Below are 14694 nucleotides of genomic sequence, written 5' to 3' on the forward strand. Positions count from 1 at the left end.
ATCTGGTAATTCAGTACCACAATGGACATAGAAGTCAGAGCACATACAGTGACCTGACAATAACCCAAAAATATAGAACGAGCTCTGAGACGTGGAAACTCTGCTGACCGCAATCCCTAATCCTCTCCAACCACACTAGAGGCAGCCGTGGATTGCGCCTAACGCTCCCTATGCAACTCGGCACAGCCTGAGAAACTAGCTAGCCTGAAGATAGAAAATAAGCCTACCTTGCCTCAGAGAAATACCCCAAAGGAAAAGGCAGCCCCCACATATAATGACTGTGAGTTAAGATGAAAAGACAAACGTAGAGATGAAATAGATTTAGCAAAGTGAGGCCCGACTTTCTGAACACAGCGAGGATAGGAAAGGTAACTTTGCGGTCAACACAAAACCCTACAAACAACCACGCAAAGGGGGCAAAAAGATCCTCCGTACCGAACTAACGGCACGGAGGTACACCCTCTGCGTCCCAGAGCTTCCAGCAAGCAAGAAAAAACAAATAAGCAATGCTGGACAGAAAAAACAGCAAACAAAATAGCAAAGCAGAACTTAGCTATGCAGAGCAGCAGGCCACAGGAACGATCCAGGAGGAGAAAGTCCAATACTAGAACATTGACTGGAGGCCAGGATCAAAGCACTAGGTGGAGTTAAATAGAGCAGCACCTAACGACTTCACCACATCACCTGAGGAAGGAAACTCAGAAGCCGCAGTACCACTCTCCTCCACCAACGGAAGCTCACAGAGAGAATCAGCCGAAGTACCACTTGTGACCACAGGAGGGAGCTCTGCCACAGAATTCACAACAGGGATTGTGATTGTGCTATCGAGTTGATTCCTGGTAGTAAGTTTCCTAAGGGTCGACTGTTAAATTTATCAGTACCTGAGCACGCCGCTATGCGGAGTTACGTAAAAGAATCCTTGGAGAAGGGTCATATTCGGCCGTCGTCATCGCCATTGGGAGCAGGGTTTTTTTTTTGTGGCCAAGAAGGATGGTTCGCTGAGACCTTGTATTGATTACCGCCTTCTAAATAAAATCATGGTCAAATTTCAGTACCCCTTGCCGCTGCTATCTGATTTGTTTGCTCGGATTAAGGGGGCTAGTTGGTTCACCAAGATAGATCTTCGTGGTGCATATAATCTTGTGCGTATTAAACGGGGCGATGAATGGAAAACTGCATTTAATACACCCGAGGGCCATTTTGAGTACCTAGTTATGCCATTCGGACTTGCCAATGCTCCATCAGTATTTCAGTCCTTTATGCATGACATCTTCCGAGAGTACCTGGATAAATTCCTGATTGTATACTTGGATGATATTTTGGTCTTCTCGGATGATTGGGAGTCTCATGTGAAGCAGGTCAGAATGGTGTTCCAGGTCCTGCGTGCTAATTCTTTGTTTGTGAAGGGGTCAAAGTGTCTCTTTGGTGTTCAGAAGGTTTCATTTTTTCCCCTTCTACCATCGAGATGGACCCTGTTAAGGTCCAGGCCATTTATGATTGGACTCAGCCGACATCTCTGAAGAGTCTGCAAAAGTTCCTTGGCTTTGCTAATTTTTATCGTCGCTTCATCTGTAATTTTTCTAGTATTGCTAAACCATTGACCGATTTGACCAAGAAGGGTGCTGATGTGGTCAATTGGTCTTTGGCTGCTGTGGAAGCTTTTCAAGAGTTAAAGCGTCGTTTTTCTTCTGCCCCTGTGTTGTGTCAACCAGATGTTTCGCTTCCGTTCCAGGTTGAGGTTGATGCTTCTGAAATTGGAGCGGGGGCTGTTTTGTCGCAAAGAGGTGCTGATTGCTCGGTGATGAAGCCATGCGCCTTCTTTTCCAGGAAGTTTTCGCCTGCTGAGCGAAATTATGATGTTGGCAATCGAGAGTTGCTGGCCATGAAGTGGGCATTCGAGGAGTGGCGTCATTGGCTTGAAGGAGCTAAGCATCGCGTGGTGGTCTTGACTGATCACAAGAACTTGACTTATCTCGAGTCTGCCAAACGGTTGAATCCTAGACAGGCTCGTTGGTCGCTGTTTTTCTCCCGTTTTGACTTTGTGGTTTCGTACCTTCCGGGCTCTAAAAATGTGAAGGCGGATGCCCTGTCTAGGAGTTTTGTGCCCAACTCTCCGGGTTTGCCTGAGCCGGCGGGTATTCTCAAAGAGGGAGTAATTGTGTCTGCCATTTCCCCTGATTCGCGGCGGGTGCTGCAAAAATTTCAGGCTAATAAACCTGATCGTTGCCCAGCGGAGAAACTGTTTGTCCCTGATAAATGGACGAGTAGAGTTATCTCTGAGGTTCATTGTTCGGTGTTGGCTGGTCATCCTGGAATCTTTGGTACCAGAGATTTGGTGGCTAGATCCTTTTGGTGGCCGTCTCTGTCGCGGGATGTGCGTTCTTTTGTGCAGTCCTGTGGGATTTGTGCTCGGGCTAAGCCCTGCTGTTCTCGTGCCAGTGGGTTGCTTTTGCCCTTGCCGATCCCGAAGAGGCCTTGGACACATATCTCTATGGATTTTATTTCGGATCTCCCCGTCTCTCAAAAAATGTCGGTCATTTGGGTAGTTTGTGATCGCTTCTCTAAGATGATCCATTTGGTACCCTTGTCTAAATTACCTTCCTCCTCTGATTTGGTGCCATTGTTCTTCCAGCATGTGGTTCGTTTACATGGCATTCCAGAGAACATCGTTTCTGACAGAGGTTCCCAGTTTGTTTCAAGGTTTTGGCGAGCCTTTTGTGCTAGGATGGGCATTGATTTGTCTTTTTCCTCGGCTTTCGATCCTCAGACAAATGGCCAGACTGAACGAACCAATCAGACCTTGGAAACATATCTGAGATGTTTTGTTTCTGCTGATCAGGATGATTGGGTGTCCATTTTGCCGTTGGCTGAGTTCGCTCTTAATAATCGGGCCAGCTCGGCTACCTTGGTTTCACCGTTTGTCTGCAATTCTGGGTTCCATCCTCGTTTCTCTTCAGGGCAGGTTGAGTCTTCGGACTGTCCTGGTGTGGATACGGTGGTGGACAGGTTGCAGCGGATTTGGTCTCATGTAGTGGACAATTTGACCTTGTCCCAGGAGAAGGCTCAACGTTTCGCTAATCTCAGACGCTGTGTGGGTCCCCGACTTCTTGTTGGGGATTTGGTTTGGTTGTCATCTCGTTATATTCCTATGAAAGTTTCCTCTCCTAAGTTTAAGCCTCGTTTCATTGGTCCGTATAGGATTTCTGAGGTTCTTAATCCTGTGTCTTTTCATTTGACCCTTCCAGATTCTTTTTCCATCCATAACGTATTCCATAGGTCATTGTTGCGGAGATACGTGGCGCCTGTGGTTCCATCTGTTGATCCTCCTGCCCCAGTTTTGGTGGAGGGGGAGTTGGAGTATATAGTGGAGAAGATTTTGGATTCTCGTGTTTCGAGACGGAAACTCCAGTATCTGGTTAAGTGGAAGGGTTATGGTCAGGAAGATAATTCCTGGGTCTTTGCCTCTGATGTCCATACTGCCGATCTTGTTCGTGCCTTTCATATGGCTCATCCTGGTCGGCCTGGGGGCTCTGGTGAGGGTTCGGTGACCCCTCCTCAAGGGGGGGTACTGTTGTGAATTCTGTGATCAAGCTCCCTCCTGTGGTCACGAGTGGTACTGCGGCTTCTGAGTTTCCTTCCTCAGGTGATGAGGTTAAGTCGTTAGGTGCTGCTCTATTTAACTCCACCTAGTGCTTTGATCCTGGCCTCCAGTCAATGTTCTAGTATTGGTCTTGCTTCCTCCTGGATCGTTCCTGTGGCCTGTCTGCTCAGCATAAGCTAAGTTCTGCTTGTGTTACTTTTGTTGCTATATTTTCTGTCCAGCTTGCTTTTTTGGTTTTGCTTGCTTGCTGGAAGCTCTGAGACGCAGAGGGAGCACCTCCGTACCGTTAGTCGGTGCGGAGGGTTTTTTTGCCCCTCTGCGTGGTTGTTTGTAGGTTTTTGTGTTGACCGCAAAGCTATCTTTCCTATCCTCGGTCTATTCAGTAAGTCGGGCCTCACTTTGCTAAATCTATTTCATCTCTGTGTTTGTATTTTCATCTTAACTCACAGTCATTATATGTGGGGGGCTGCCTTTTCCTTTGGGGAATTTCTCTGAGGCAAGGTAGGCTTATTTTTCTATCTTCAGGCTAGCTAGTTTCTCAGGCTGTGCCGAGTTGCATAGGGAGCGTTAGGCGCAATCCACGGCTACCTCTAGTGTGGTTTGATAGGTTTAGGAATTGCGGTCAGCAGAGTTCCCACGTCTCAGAGCTCGTCCTATGTTTTGTGGTTTTTGTCAGGTCACTTGTGTGCTCTGAACTTCAAGGTCCATTGTGGTTCTGAATTACCTATTCATAACACTGCACACACCCCGTCATCTGCAGCTCAGCAGCCTGCACACAACCCGCCATCTGCAGCTCAGCAGCCTGCACACACCCCACCATCTGCAGCTCAGTAGCCTGCGCACACCCTGTCATCTGCAGCTCAGCAGCCTGCGCACACCCCGCCATCTGCAGCTCAGCAGCCTGCGCACACCCTGTCATCTGCAGCTCATCAGCCTGCACACACCCCGTCATCTGCAGATCAGCAGCCTGCACACACCCCGTCATCTGCAGCTCAGCAGCCTGCACACACCCTATCATCTGCAGCTTAGCTGCCTGCACACACCCCGTCATCTGCAGCTCAGCAGCCTGCGCACACCCTGTCATCTGCAGCTCATCAGCCTGAAAAACACCCCCGCCATCTGCAGCTCAGCAGCCTGCACACACCCCGTCATCTGCAGCTCAGCGGCCTGCGCACACCCCGTCATCTGCAGCTCAGCAGCCTGCACACACCCAGTCATCTGCAGCTCAGCAGCCTGCACACACCTGTCATCTGCAGCTCAGCAGCCTGCACACACCCCGTCATCTGCAGCTCAGCGGCCTGCACACACCCCGTCATCTGCAGCTCAGCAGCCTGCACACAACCCGCCATCTGCAGCTCAGCATCCTGCACACACCCCGTCATCTGCAGCTCAGCAGCCTGCACACACCCCGTCATCTGCAGCTCAGCAGCCTGCACACACCCCGCCATCTGCAGCTCAGCAGCCTGCACACACCCCGTCATCTGCAGCTCAGCAGCCTGCACACACCCCGCCATCTGCAGCTCAGCAGCCTGCGCACACCCTGTCATCGGCAGCTCATCAGCCTGAAAAACACCCTTGTCATCTGCAGCTCAGCAGCCTGCACATACCCCGTCATATGCAGTTCAGCAGCGTGCGCACAACCCATCATCCACAGCTCAGCAGCCTGCGCACACTCCGTCATCTGCAGCTCAGCAGCCTGCACACACCCCATCTTCTGCAGCTCAGCAGCCTGCACACACCCCGCCATCTGCAGCTCAGCAGCCTGCGCACATCCCGTCATCTGCAGCTCAGCAGCCTGCACACACCCCATCTGCAGCTCATCAGCCTGAAAAACACTCCCGTCATCTGCAGCTCAGCAGCCTGCACACACGCCGTCTTCTGCAGCTCAGCAGCCTGCACACAACCCGCCATCTGCGGCTCAGCAGCCTGCACACACCCCGTCATCTTCAGCTCAGCAGCCTGCACACACCCAGTCATCTGCAGCTCAGCAGCCTGCACACACCCAGTCATCTGCAGCTCAGCAGCCTGCACACACCCTGTCATCTGCAGCTCATCAGCCTGAAAAACACCCCCGTCATCTGCAGTTCAGCAGCCTGCACACACCCCGTCATCTGCAGCTCAGCAGCCTGTGCACACCCCATCATCCACAGCTCAGCAGCCTGCACACAACCCATCTGCAGCTCAGCAGCCTGCACACACCCCGTCATCTGCAGCTCAGTAGCCTGCACACACCCTATCATCTGCAGCTCAGCAGCCTGCACATACCCTGCCATCTGCAGCTCAGCAGCCTGCGCACACCCTGTCATCTGCAGCTCATCAGCCTGAAAAACACCGCCGTCATCTGCAGCTCAGCAGCCTGCACACACCCAGTCATCTGCAGCTCAGCGGCCTGCACACACCCCGCCATCTGCAGCTTAGTGGCCTGTGTACACTCCATCATCCGCAGCTCAGGGACTGCGCACACCCCGTCGTCCACAACTCTTTGGCCTGCGCACACCCAGTCATCCACAGCTTACCGGTTTCTGCACACCTGGTCTGACAGCCTCCAACACTCTCTCCTGGTCCTCGCAGTTCAGTTGTCTGATGAAAAAGAGCAGTTCCCACCAGTCAGCATGTGAGATGCAGCCAGTACTTGACACAGGGTCCACTGGGGTCTCTGCAAGGAGACAAAGCAGTTGCATGGCTTAAACCACACAGCAGGTCACAGGAACAGTGAGGGGGACCCTTCAGCAGTTTGTATACTGGCCACAAGAAGGACCAGCAGCTGCAGAGCTGAGGAAAACGTTGCTGTTATCTTACAATTCTTCTCTCCATTGTAGGGACATTCACTTGCAAAATTGAGGTTAGAATTTATGATAAGATCTCCTCTAACACTGCAGTTGTATCTCACCCTTCTCCCACACTAACTGCAGGGGGATGAGATATGGAAGTGTTTATAATGATACATAACTCAGCTCTGCTGTATCTGCACACAAAGCTGCAGCAATCAGTGAAGAGCGGGGGAGTGGTCCTTTCTCTCCTGCATGACACCTGCTACCTATGATTGGTCAACCATATGCAGGGGAAGATGTACACTCCCCCAGAGAAGAATCTATGGTAACGCCCCCTTGTCTTATGTAAATTATTACCTAAACTTTACAAGAGAGAAATTAAAAATAAAAAGGATGATGTCCTCAGCTCTGCAGCTGCTGGTCCAACATGGGGCCAGTGCGACAGGGTAAAACTGGTGAATGGTTCTCTATGTGGAGACCACCTCTGTGATAGTGGTGATGGTGGCACTCAGCTGTCCTGGGGCACAGAATGACAATGCTGCCCAGTGTCTTCATCTGCACTCACCTGCTACATTATTAGTGACCCCCATATTCTTCTTGCCCCACTTCAGGACTTGATGCACGTCAACCTTGAAGGAAAGACAACACATGACAAAATGCCCATGTACTTGCCTACTCCCCCATGGGCTGGGCACCTAACGCCATGTGAGTGGACCGTGGGTGATTGAGGAGGCCGCGGATCTTCAGTGAGACGCAAAGAGCAATGCAGAGCAAACAACACCCACCTGCCCTGGGGGCATCTCCTGCCCACGCTGCCAGAAGGTGCCCTTATCCCCCACATGAATCTCACGAGGAACCTGGATCATGCGCTCCTCCATCCCCTGCTGCAGAGTGTGACGTGTGTGCACCATGTCCTCACATGTGCTGGAAACGTGTGTCCCGGGGGTACTTGACTGCCGCTGCACACCGAATCCACGCCAACACACAGATGGATGCCCCTCCGTCCTGTAGCCCATGACCCGCACCAGCTCGCAGATCAGGCTGCCCATCGCCATGCAGAAGTCAAACTGGCGCTGGAGGTGGTCTGTCTCCTCACGGTCCGGCCGGTCACTGCTCAATTGGTCCAACAAAGATGTCACACACAGGTAACGTTTCACCAATGAGAAGAGCTGCTTCCCCGGGATCTGCCGAAAAAAGACCAACCAATCACAGAACCATAACACCCCAGAACATCCAAGGGTCCACATTGGAACCCCAACTGCTACACCAACCAATCCCCTCTCAGACACCGCACCAAAAAGCCTCTGATCGTGGAGGACGGGGAGAAAACACATCAGTCTTCACCCCAGCAAGATCTACAGTCTCCTCTCCCTGCAGGACACCACCAGCCTCCCCTCCTCTACCCTCTGGAGGACACCCATAGCCTTCTCTCCTCTCTGGAGGACACCTACAGCTTCCCCTCCTCTCCTCTCTGGAGGACAGCCACAGCCTCCACTCCCCTTTGGAGGACACCAGCAGCCTCCCTTCCTCTACCCTCTGGAGGACACCTGCAGTCTCCCTTTCTCTCCCACTCTGGAAAGGCAGCCTCCCTTCCTCTCCCCTCTGGAGGACACCAGCAGCCTCCCTTCCTCTCTCCTCTGGAGGACACCTGATGCCTTTCTCTCCCCCCTGGAGAACACCAACAGCCTCCCATCCTCTCCCCTCTGGAGGACATCTGCAGCCTCCCCTCCCCTCTGGGGAACATCTGCAGCCTCCCTTCCTCTCCCCTCTGGAGGGCACCTGATGCCTCCCTTCCTCTCCCCTCTGGAGAACACCAGGAGAATCCCATCCTCTCCCCTCTGGAGGACACCTGCAGCCTCCCTTCCTCTCCCCTCTGGAGGACACCAGCAACCTCCCTTCCTCTCCCCTCTGGAGAACACATTGTCATGATATGTACTTTTGCCCTGTCCTGTATTTGAATAATATGCCATTTGATGTATGTAACTATTCTCTGGTTTCTATTAGCTGTAATTTATGTATTTTCTTGTGCTGGGAGTTCACCTGTAACAATATGTCTCCTTTCCCCAATACTTGCAGCCCTAAGCTATAATGTAATTATACATGTCCCCATGTATAAGTATATAAGGGGACAATACAAATATCTCGCTGAGGATCTGTTTATACCAAGGAAGGTGACGGGCACAAGGGGGCATTCTTTGCGTCTGGAGGAGAGAAGGTTTTTCCACCAACATAGAAGAGGATTCTTTACTGTTAGGGCAGTGAGAATCTGGAATTGCTTGCCTAAGGAGGTGGTGATGGCGAACTCAGTCGAGGGGTTCAAGAGAGGCCTGGATGTCTTCCTGGAGCAGAACAATATTGTATCATACAATTATTAGGTTCTGTAGAAGGACGTAGATCTGGGGATTTATTATGATGGAATATAGGCTGAACTGGATGGACAAATGTCTTTTTTCGGCCTTACTAACTATGTTACTATGTTACTATGTTACTATGTAATTAAGCTTTGTCAACATCACTAGTGAAGAATAGCCATTCTTCCTCACAGCAGGTGGCTAGTCAAATGTACATACTACATAGACTACTTGGAGCCCACCAGTCTAGAATCTTCTGGTGGACCCAACCATTGAATAGAAGGTGTGACCCCTACCCCTTCATGGGCGGATCCCAGGAGCTCAGACAATCCATTCTTATTTGAGATCAGATGTGAGTTGATCCTTGAAGGAGAAGGAGTGGGGATTCTTAGCTGAGGCAAGGCCCCACGCCCATCTGTGACTGCGGAAGCGAACGGGGCGAGACTTGAGCTGAGGACATATCTCGTTGTTCGTGAGATTGTTTTGGGATCCCTTGGACTAATTGTGGACTATTGCTTTGTTACCTGGCACAAGGATTATCGGGAGGTGCCCCCGAATATGATCCCTTGGACTAATTGTGGACTATTGCTTTGTTACCTGGCACAAGGATTATCGGGAGGTGCCCCAGAATATGATCCCTTGGACTAATTGTGGACTATTGCTTTGTTACCTGGCACAAGGATTATCGGGAGGTGCCCCCGAATCTGTTCCGTTGGACTAATTGTGGACTCTGTAGATCTACCTGCATGTGTTGTTCCAGCGTTCTTGATAATAAATCTGTAGAATCATCCCTCGGCCTTTTGTCCCTTCTTGCTCTGCCGTACACCCCGTCACAAACTGGTAGGCAGCAGAGGGATCAGAGCAGAAGGAATGAAGGACGCTCTGGTCTGCGACCCTGTTCTGGCTGCTCCAGACTACAAGAGGAGATTCATTGTGCAGACCAACGCCTCTGCTTATGGACTGGGAGCTGTACTCAGCCAGGTGAATGCAGCTGGGGACGAGCACCCCATTGCCTACCTCAGCCGGAAATTGCTGGACCGAGAAGAGGCCTATGCAACTGTTGAAAAAGAATGTCTGGCTGTAGTGTGGGCCCTCAGGAAACTAAGACCGTATCTGTATGGACGAGAATTCACTGTGGTTACTGATCACAATCCTCTCATCTGGCTGAACAGAGTCTCTGGGGACAATGGATGCTTACTACGATGGAGCCTGGCTCTGCAGCCCCATAACTTTACCATACAGTATAGAAGAGGCAGCCAACACCAAAATGCAGATGGACTGTCCAGGCAAGAGGAGCCCTGAGTCCGGTCAGCCAAGCCTGTGTGTACTTAACCAGCGACCTGTAGAGGTCCCTAGTTCGTACACAAATTGGGAGGGGAAGGGATTGTCATGATATGTACTTTTGCCCTGTCCTGTATTTGAATAATATGCCATTTGATGTATGTAACTGTTCTCTGGTTTCTATTAGCTGTAATGTATGTATTTTCTTACCCGCCTACCCCCTCTGGAAGTCACCTGCAGCCTCCCCTCCTCTCCCCTCTGGAGGACACCTCATGCATCCCTTCCTCTTCCCTCTGGAGGGCACCTGATGCCTCCCTTCCTCTCTGGAGGGCACCAGCAGCCTCCCTTCCTCACCGCTCTGGAGAACACCTGATGCCTCCCATCCTCTCCCCTCTGGAGGACACCAGCAGCCTCCCATCCTCTCCCCTCTGGAGCACATCTGCAGCCTCCCTTCCTCACCGCTCTGGAGAACACCTGATGCCTCCCATCCTCTCCCCTCTGGAGGACACCAGCAGCCTCCCATCCTCTCCCCTCTGGAGCACATCTGCAGCCTCCCTTCCTCTCCCCTCTGGAGGACACTAGCAGCCTCCACTCCTCTCTGGAAGTCACCCGCAGCCTCCCTTCCTCTCACCTCTGGAGGACACCAGCTGTCTTTCTTCTTATCCCCTCTGGAGAACACCTGATGCCTCCCTTCTTCTCCCCTCTGGAGGACACCAGCAGCCTCCCTTCCTCTCCTCTGGAGGACACCAGCAGCCTCCCTTCCTCTCCTCTGGAGGACACCAGCAGCCTCCCTTCCTCTCCCCTCTGGAGGACACCAGCAGCCTCCCCTCCTCTCCCCTCTGGAGGACACCAGCAGCCTCCCTTCCTCTCCCCTCTGGAGGACACCAGCAGCCTCCCTTCCTCTCCCCTCTGGAGGACACCAGCAGCCTCCCCTCCTCTCCCCTCTGGAGGACACCAGCAGCCTCCCTTCCTCTCCCCTCTGGAGGACACCAGCAGCCTCCCTTCCTCTCCCCATTGGAGGACACCAGCAGCCTCCCATCCTCTCCCCTCTGGAGGACACCAGCAGCCTCCCTTCCTCTCCCCTCTGGAGGACACCAGCAGCCTCCCTTCCTCTCCCCTCTGGAGGACACCAGCAGCCTCCCTTCCTCTCCCCTCTGGAGGACACCAGCAGCCTCCCTTCCTCTCCCCTCTGGAGGACACCAGCAGCCTCCCTTCCTCTCCGCTCTGGAGGACACCAGCAGCCTCCCTTCCTCTCCCCATTGGAGGACACCAGCAGCCTCCCTTCCTCTCCCCTCTGGAGGACACCAGCAGCCTCCCTTCCTCTCCCCTCTGGAGGACACCAGCAGCCTCCCTTCCTCTCCCCTCTGGAGGACACCAGCAGCCTCCCTTCCTCTCCCCTCTGGAGGACACCAGCAGCCTCCCTTCCTCTCCCCTCTGGAGGACACCAGCAGCCTCCCTTCCTCTCCCCTCTGCAGGACACCAGCAGCCTCCCATCCTCTCCCCTCTGCAGGACACCAGCAGCCTCCCTTCCTCTCCCCTCTGGAGGACACCAGCAGCCTCCCATCCTCTCCCCTCTGCAGGACACCAGCAGCCTCCCTTCCTCTCCCCTCTGGAGGACACCAGCAGCCTCCCATCCTCTCCCCTCTGCAGGACACCAGCAGCCTCCCTTCCTCTCCCCTCTGGAGGACACCAGCAGCCTCCCATCCTCTCCCCTCTGCAGGACACCAGCAGCCTCCCTTCCTCTCCCCTCTGGAGGACACCAGCAGCCTCCCTTCCTCTCCCCTCTTGAGGACACCAGCAGCCTCCCTTCCTCTCCGCTCTGGAGGACACCAGCAGACTCCCATCCTCTTTCCTCTGGAGGACACCAGCAGCCTCCCTTCCTCTCCCCTCTGGAGGACACCAGCAGCCTCCCCTCCTCTCCCCTCTGGAGGACACCAGCAGCCTCCCTTCCTCTCCCCTCTGGAGGACACCAGCAGCCTCCCTTCCTCTCCCCTCTGGAGGACACCAGCAGCCTCCCCTCCTCTCCCCTCTGGAGGACACCAGCAGCCTCCCTTCCTCTCCCCTCTGGAGGACACCAGCAGCCTCCCTTCCTCTCCCCATTGGAGGACACCAGCAGCCTCCCATCCTCTCCCCTCTGGAGGACACCAGCAGCCTCCCTTCCTCTCCCCTCTGGAGGACACCAGCAGCCTCCCTTCCTCTCCCCTCTGGAGGACACCAGCAGCCTCCCTTCCTCTCCCCTCTGGAGGACACCAGCAGCCTCCCTTCCTCTCCGCTCTGGAGGACACCAGCAGCCTCCCTTCCTCTCCCCATTGGAGGACACCAGCAGCCTCCCTTCCTCTCCCCTCTGGAGGACACCAGCAGCCTCCCTTCCTCTCCCCTCTGGAGGACACCAGCAGCCTCCCTTCCTCTCCCCTCTGGAGGACACCAGCAGCCTCCCTTCCTCTCCCCTCTGGAGGACACCAGCAGCCTCCCTTCCTCTCCCCTCTGGAGGACACCAGCAGCCTCCCTTCCTCTCCCCTCTGGAGGACACCAGCAGCCTCCCTTCCTCTCCCCTCTGCAGGACACCAGCAGCCTCCCATCCTCTCCCCTCTGCAGGACACCAGCAGCCTCCCTTCCTCTCCCCTCTGGAGGACACCAGCAGCCTCCCATCCTCTCCCCTCTGCAGGACACCAGCAGCCTCCCTTCCTCTCCCCTCTGGAGGACACCAGCAGCCTCCCATCCTCTCCCCTCTGCAGGACACCAGCAGCCTCCCTTCCTCTCCCCTCTGGAGGACACCAGCAGCCTCCCATCCTCTCCCCTCTGCAGGACACCAGCAGCCTCCCTTCCTCTCCCCTCTGGAGGACACCAGCAGCCTCCCTTCCTCTCCCCTCTTGAGGACACCAGCAGCCTCCCTTCCTCTCCGCTCTGGAGGACACCAGCAGACTCCCATCCTCTTTCCTCTGGAGGACACCAGCAGCCTCCCTTCCTCTCCGCTCTGGAGGACACCAGCAGCCTCCCTTCCTCTCCCCTCTGGAGGACACCAGCAGCCTCCCTTCCTCTCCCCTCTGGAGGACACCAGCAGCCTCCCTTCCTCTCCCCTCTGGAGGACACCAGCAGCCTCCCTTCCTCTCCCCTCTGGAGGACACCAGCAGCCTCCCTTCCTCTCCCCTCTGGAGGACACCAGCAGCCTCCCTTCCTCTCCCCTCTGGAGGACACCAGCAGCCTCCCTTCCTCTCCCCTCTGGAGGACACCAGCAGCCTCCCTTCCTCTCCCCTCTGGAGGACACCAGCAGCCTCCCTTCCTCTCCCCTCTGGAGGACACCAGCAGCCTCCCTTCCTCTCCCCTCTGGAGGACACCAGCAGCCTCCCTTCCTCTCCCCTTTGGAGGACACCAGCAGCCTCCCATCCTCTCCCCTCTGGATGTGAAGATACAGGTCGGAGTCGGATGGGACAGATCGGCTCTCTAGGTGCGGTGTTTCTTCGAGGACCTGTTGTGGGGTCAGGACTACTGGGGGCAAGGAGGTTCTTTATGATGGGCGTCAGGTGGGATAATCGCGCCCCATCATCTCCGTCTTCCCGTGTGACGCCTACACTCACCTGAGGGAGGTGGATGCCATCAAAGGAGATGCAATGTTCCTCCGAGCTGGTGGTCTCCGCGAAGAGCTGCAGCAGTGTGAAGCGAGACTCGAAATCCATGTGTTGCTCGATGCCGTCCTGCTGACTGAGGGACAACAAGACGTGGGCGCGACTTCCTGCAAAACACACAGAAGCAGCCGTCATGGCGGGCGCCGCCCGGAACCACAGGGCACAGTGCCGGAGCAATGCCCTGAGTCGCCAGATCTGTCTACGTGGCTCTATGGCTGCACGACGGCTCACACAGGGTGGTGGCCCGGCTCAGACCATCTACCTGTCGTTCACCCATGGTGGTAGTCTGGCCTCACCTGCATCGTGTGACGCCAGTGCGCGCAACATCTTGCCGACATTCTTGCGGATCTGCTTTTCCGGGTTGCACAGCATTTTCATCAGCAGGTCCAGTGCTCCCGTCTCCTTGAAGACCCCGGCCAGCGAGCCGATGCTGGCGTAAGCGCTCAGCACGTGGATGGTGTTGAGGATGGAGGAGTCGGGACCACAGCTGTGCGACATCTGACGGGCGGCTCTCTGCACCAGCATCCGAACGTCTTCTGACATTTCCTGCAGGGCGCCCTCGTCTGGTGCCCCGGGGCTCTTCTCCTCCGGCACTCCGGGCCCCTCCAGCTTCCGTTTCCTCAGCAGGGTTGGGCAGTTGCTGTACACTTCCTCGGCGGACATCCACATGAGGATGTTGGAGGACTTGTTCTCCGCTTGTGAGGTGGCTCCACTGCTGCCGGACCCCAACTCCTCCGTGCTGTGCACCGCCCATCGGATCAGATATTCCACATGACCGTCTACGCTCCACCGCTGCCGCAACAGCTCCTCCGGCTGCGCCTGAAGCTTCGGGGCCAACTGGACCAGGAGATTGCCGTTCCTCCGCTCCCCCACCAACATGGCCGACACTACACACAGTGGAAAGGAGCAAGATCAAACTTGGGCAATGTCCCATCACTCATCCTTCTACCTGCCCTGTATGTAATAACTGCAGTATTATAAACAGTGCCCCCTGTACACACACTGCTCAAAAAAATAACGGGAACGCTTAAACAACAGAATATAACTCCAAGTGAATCAAACTTCTG

General features: G+C 54.7%; 1 protein-coding gene across 1 annotated transcript in view; it reads right to left on the reverse strand.

The window, feature by feature from the left end:
• LOC138681015 (cullin-9-like) overlaps positions 1-14694 on the reverse strand; it is a 253108-nt gene that overhangs the window by 215722 nt on the left and 22692 nt on the right. Inside the window, exons 2-6 of the mRNA XM_069768204.1 lie at positions 13924-14514; positions 13580-13734; positions 7158-7556; positions 6938-7001; positions 6118-6257 (exon numbers count right to left, since the gene is read on the reverse strand). Coding sequence (XP_069624305.1) covers positions 6118-6257; positions 6938-7001; positions 7158-7556; positions 13580-13734; positions 13924-14506 — 1341 coding nt within the window. The 5' untranslated portion in view covers positions 14507-14514. The remainder of the gene's footprint in view (positions 1-6117; positions 6258-6937; positions 7002-7157; positions 7557-13579; positions 13735-13923; positions 14515-14694) is intronic.

The sequence above is a fragment of the Ranitomeya imitator genome, chromosome 5 (genome assembly GCF_032444005.1).
Source record: "Ranitomeya imitator isolate aRanImi1 chromosome 5, aRanImi1.pri, whole genome shotgun sequence".
Lineage (NCBI taxonomy): Eukaryota > Metazoa > Chordata > Amphibia > Anura > Dendrobatidae > Ranitomeya > Ranitomeya imitator.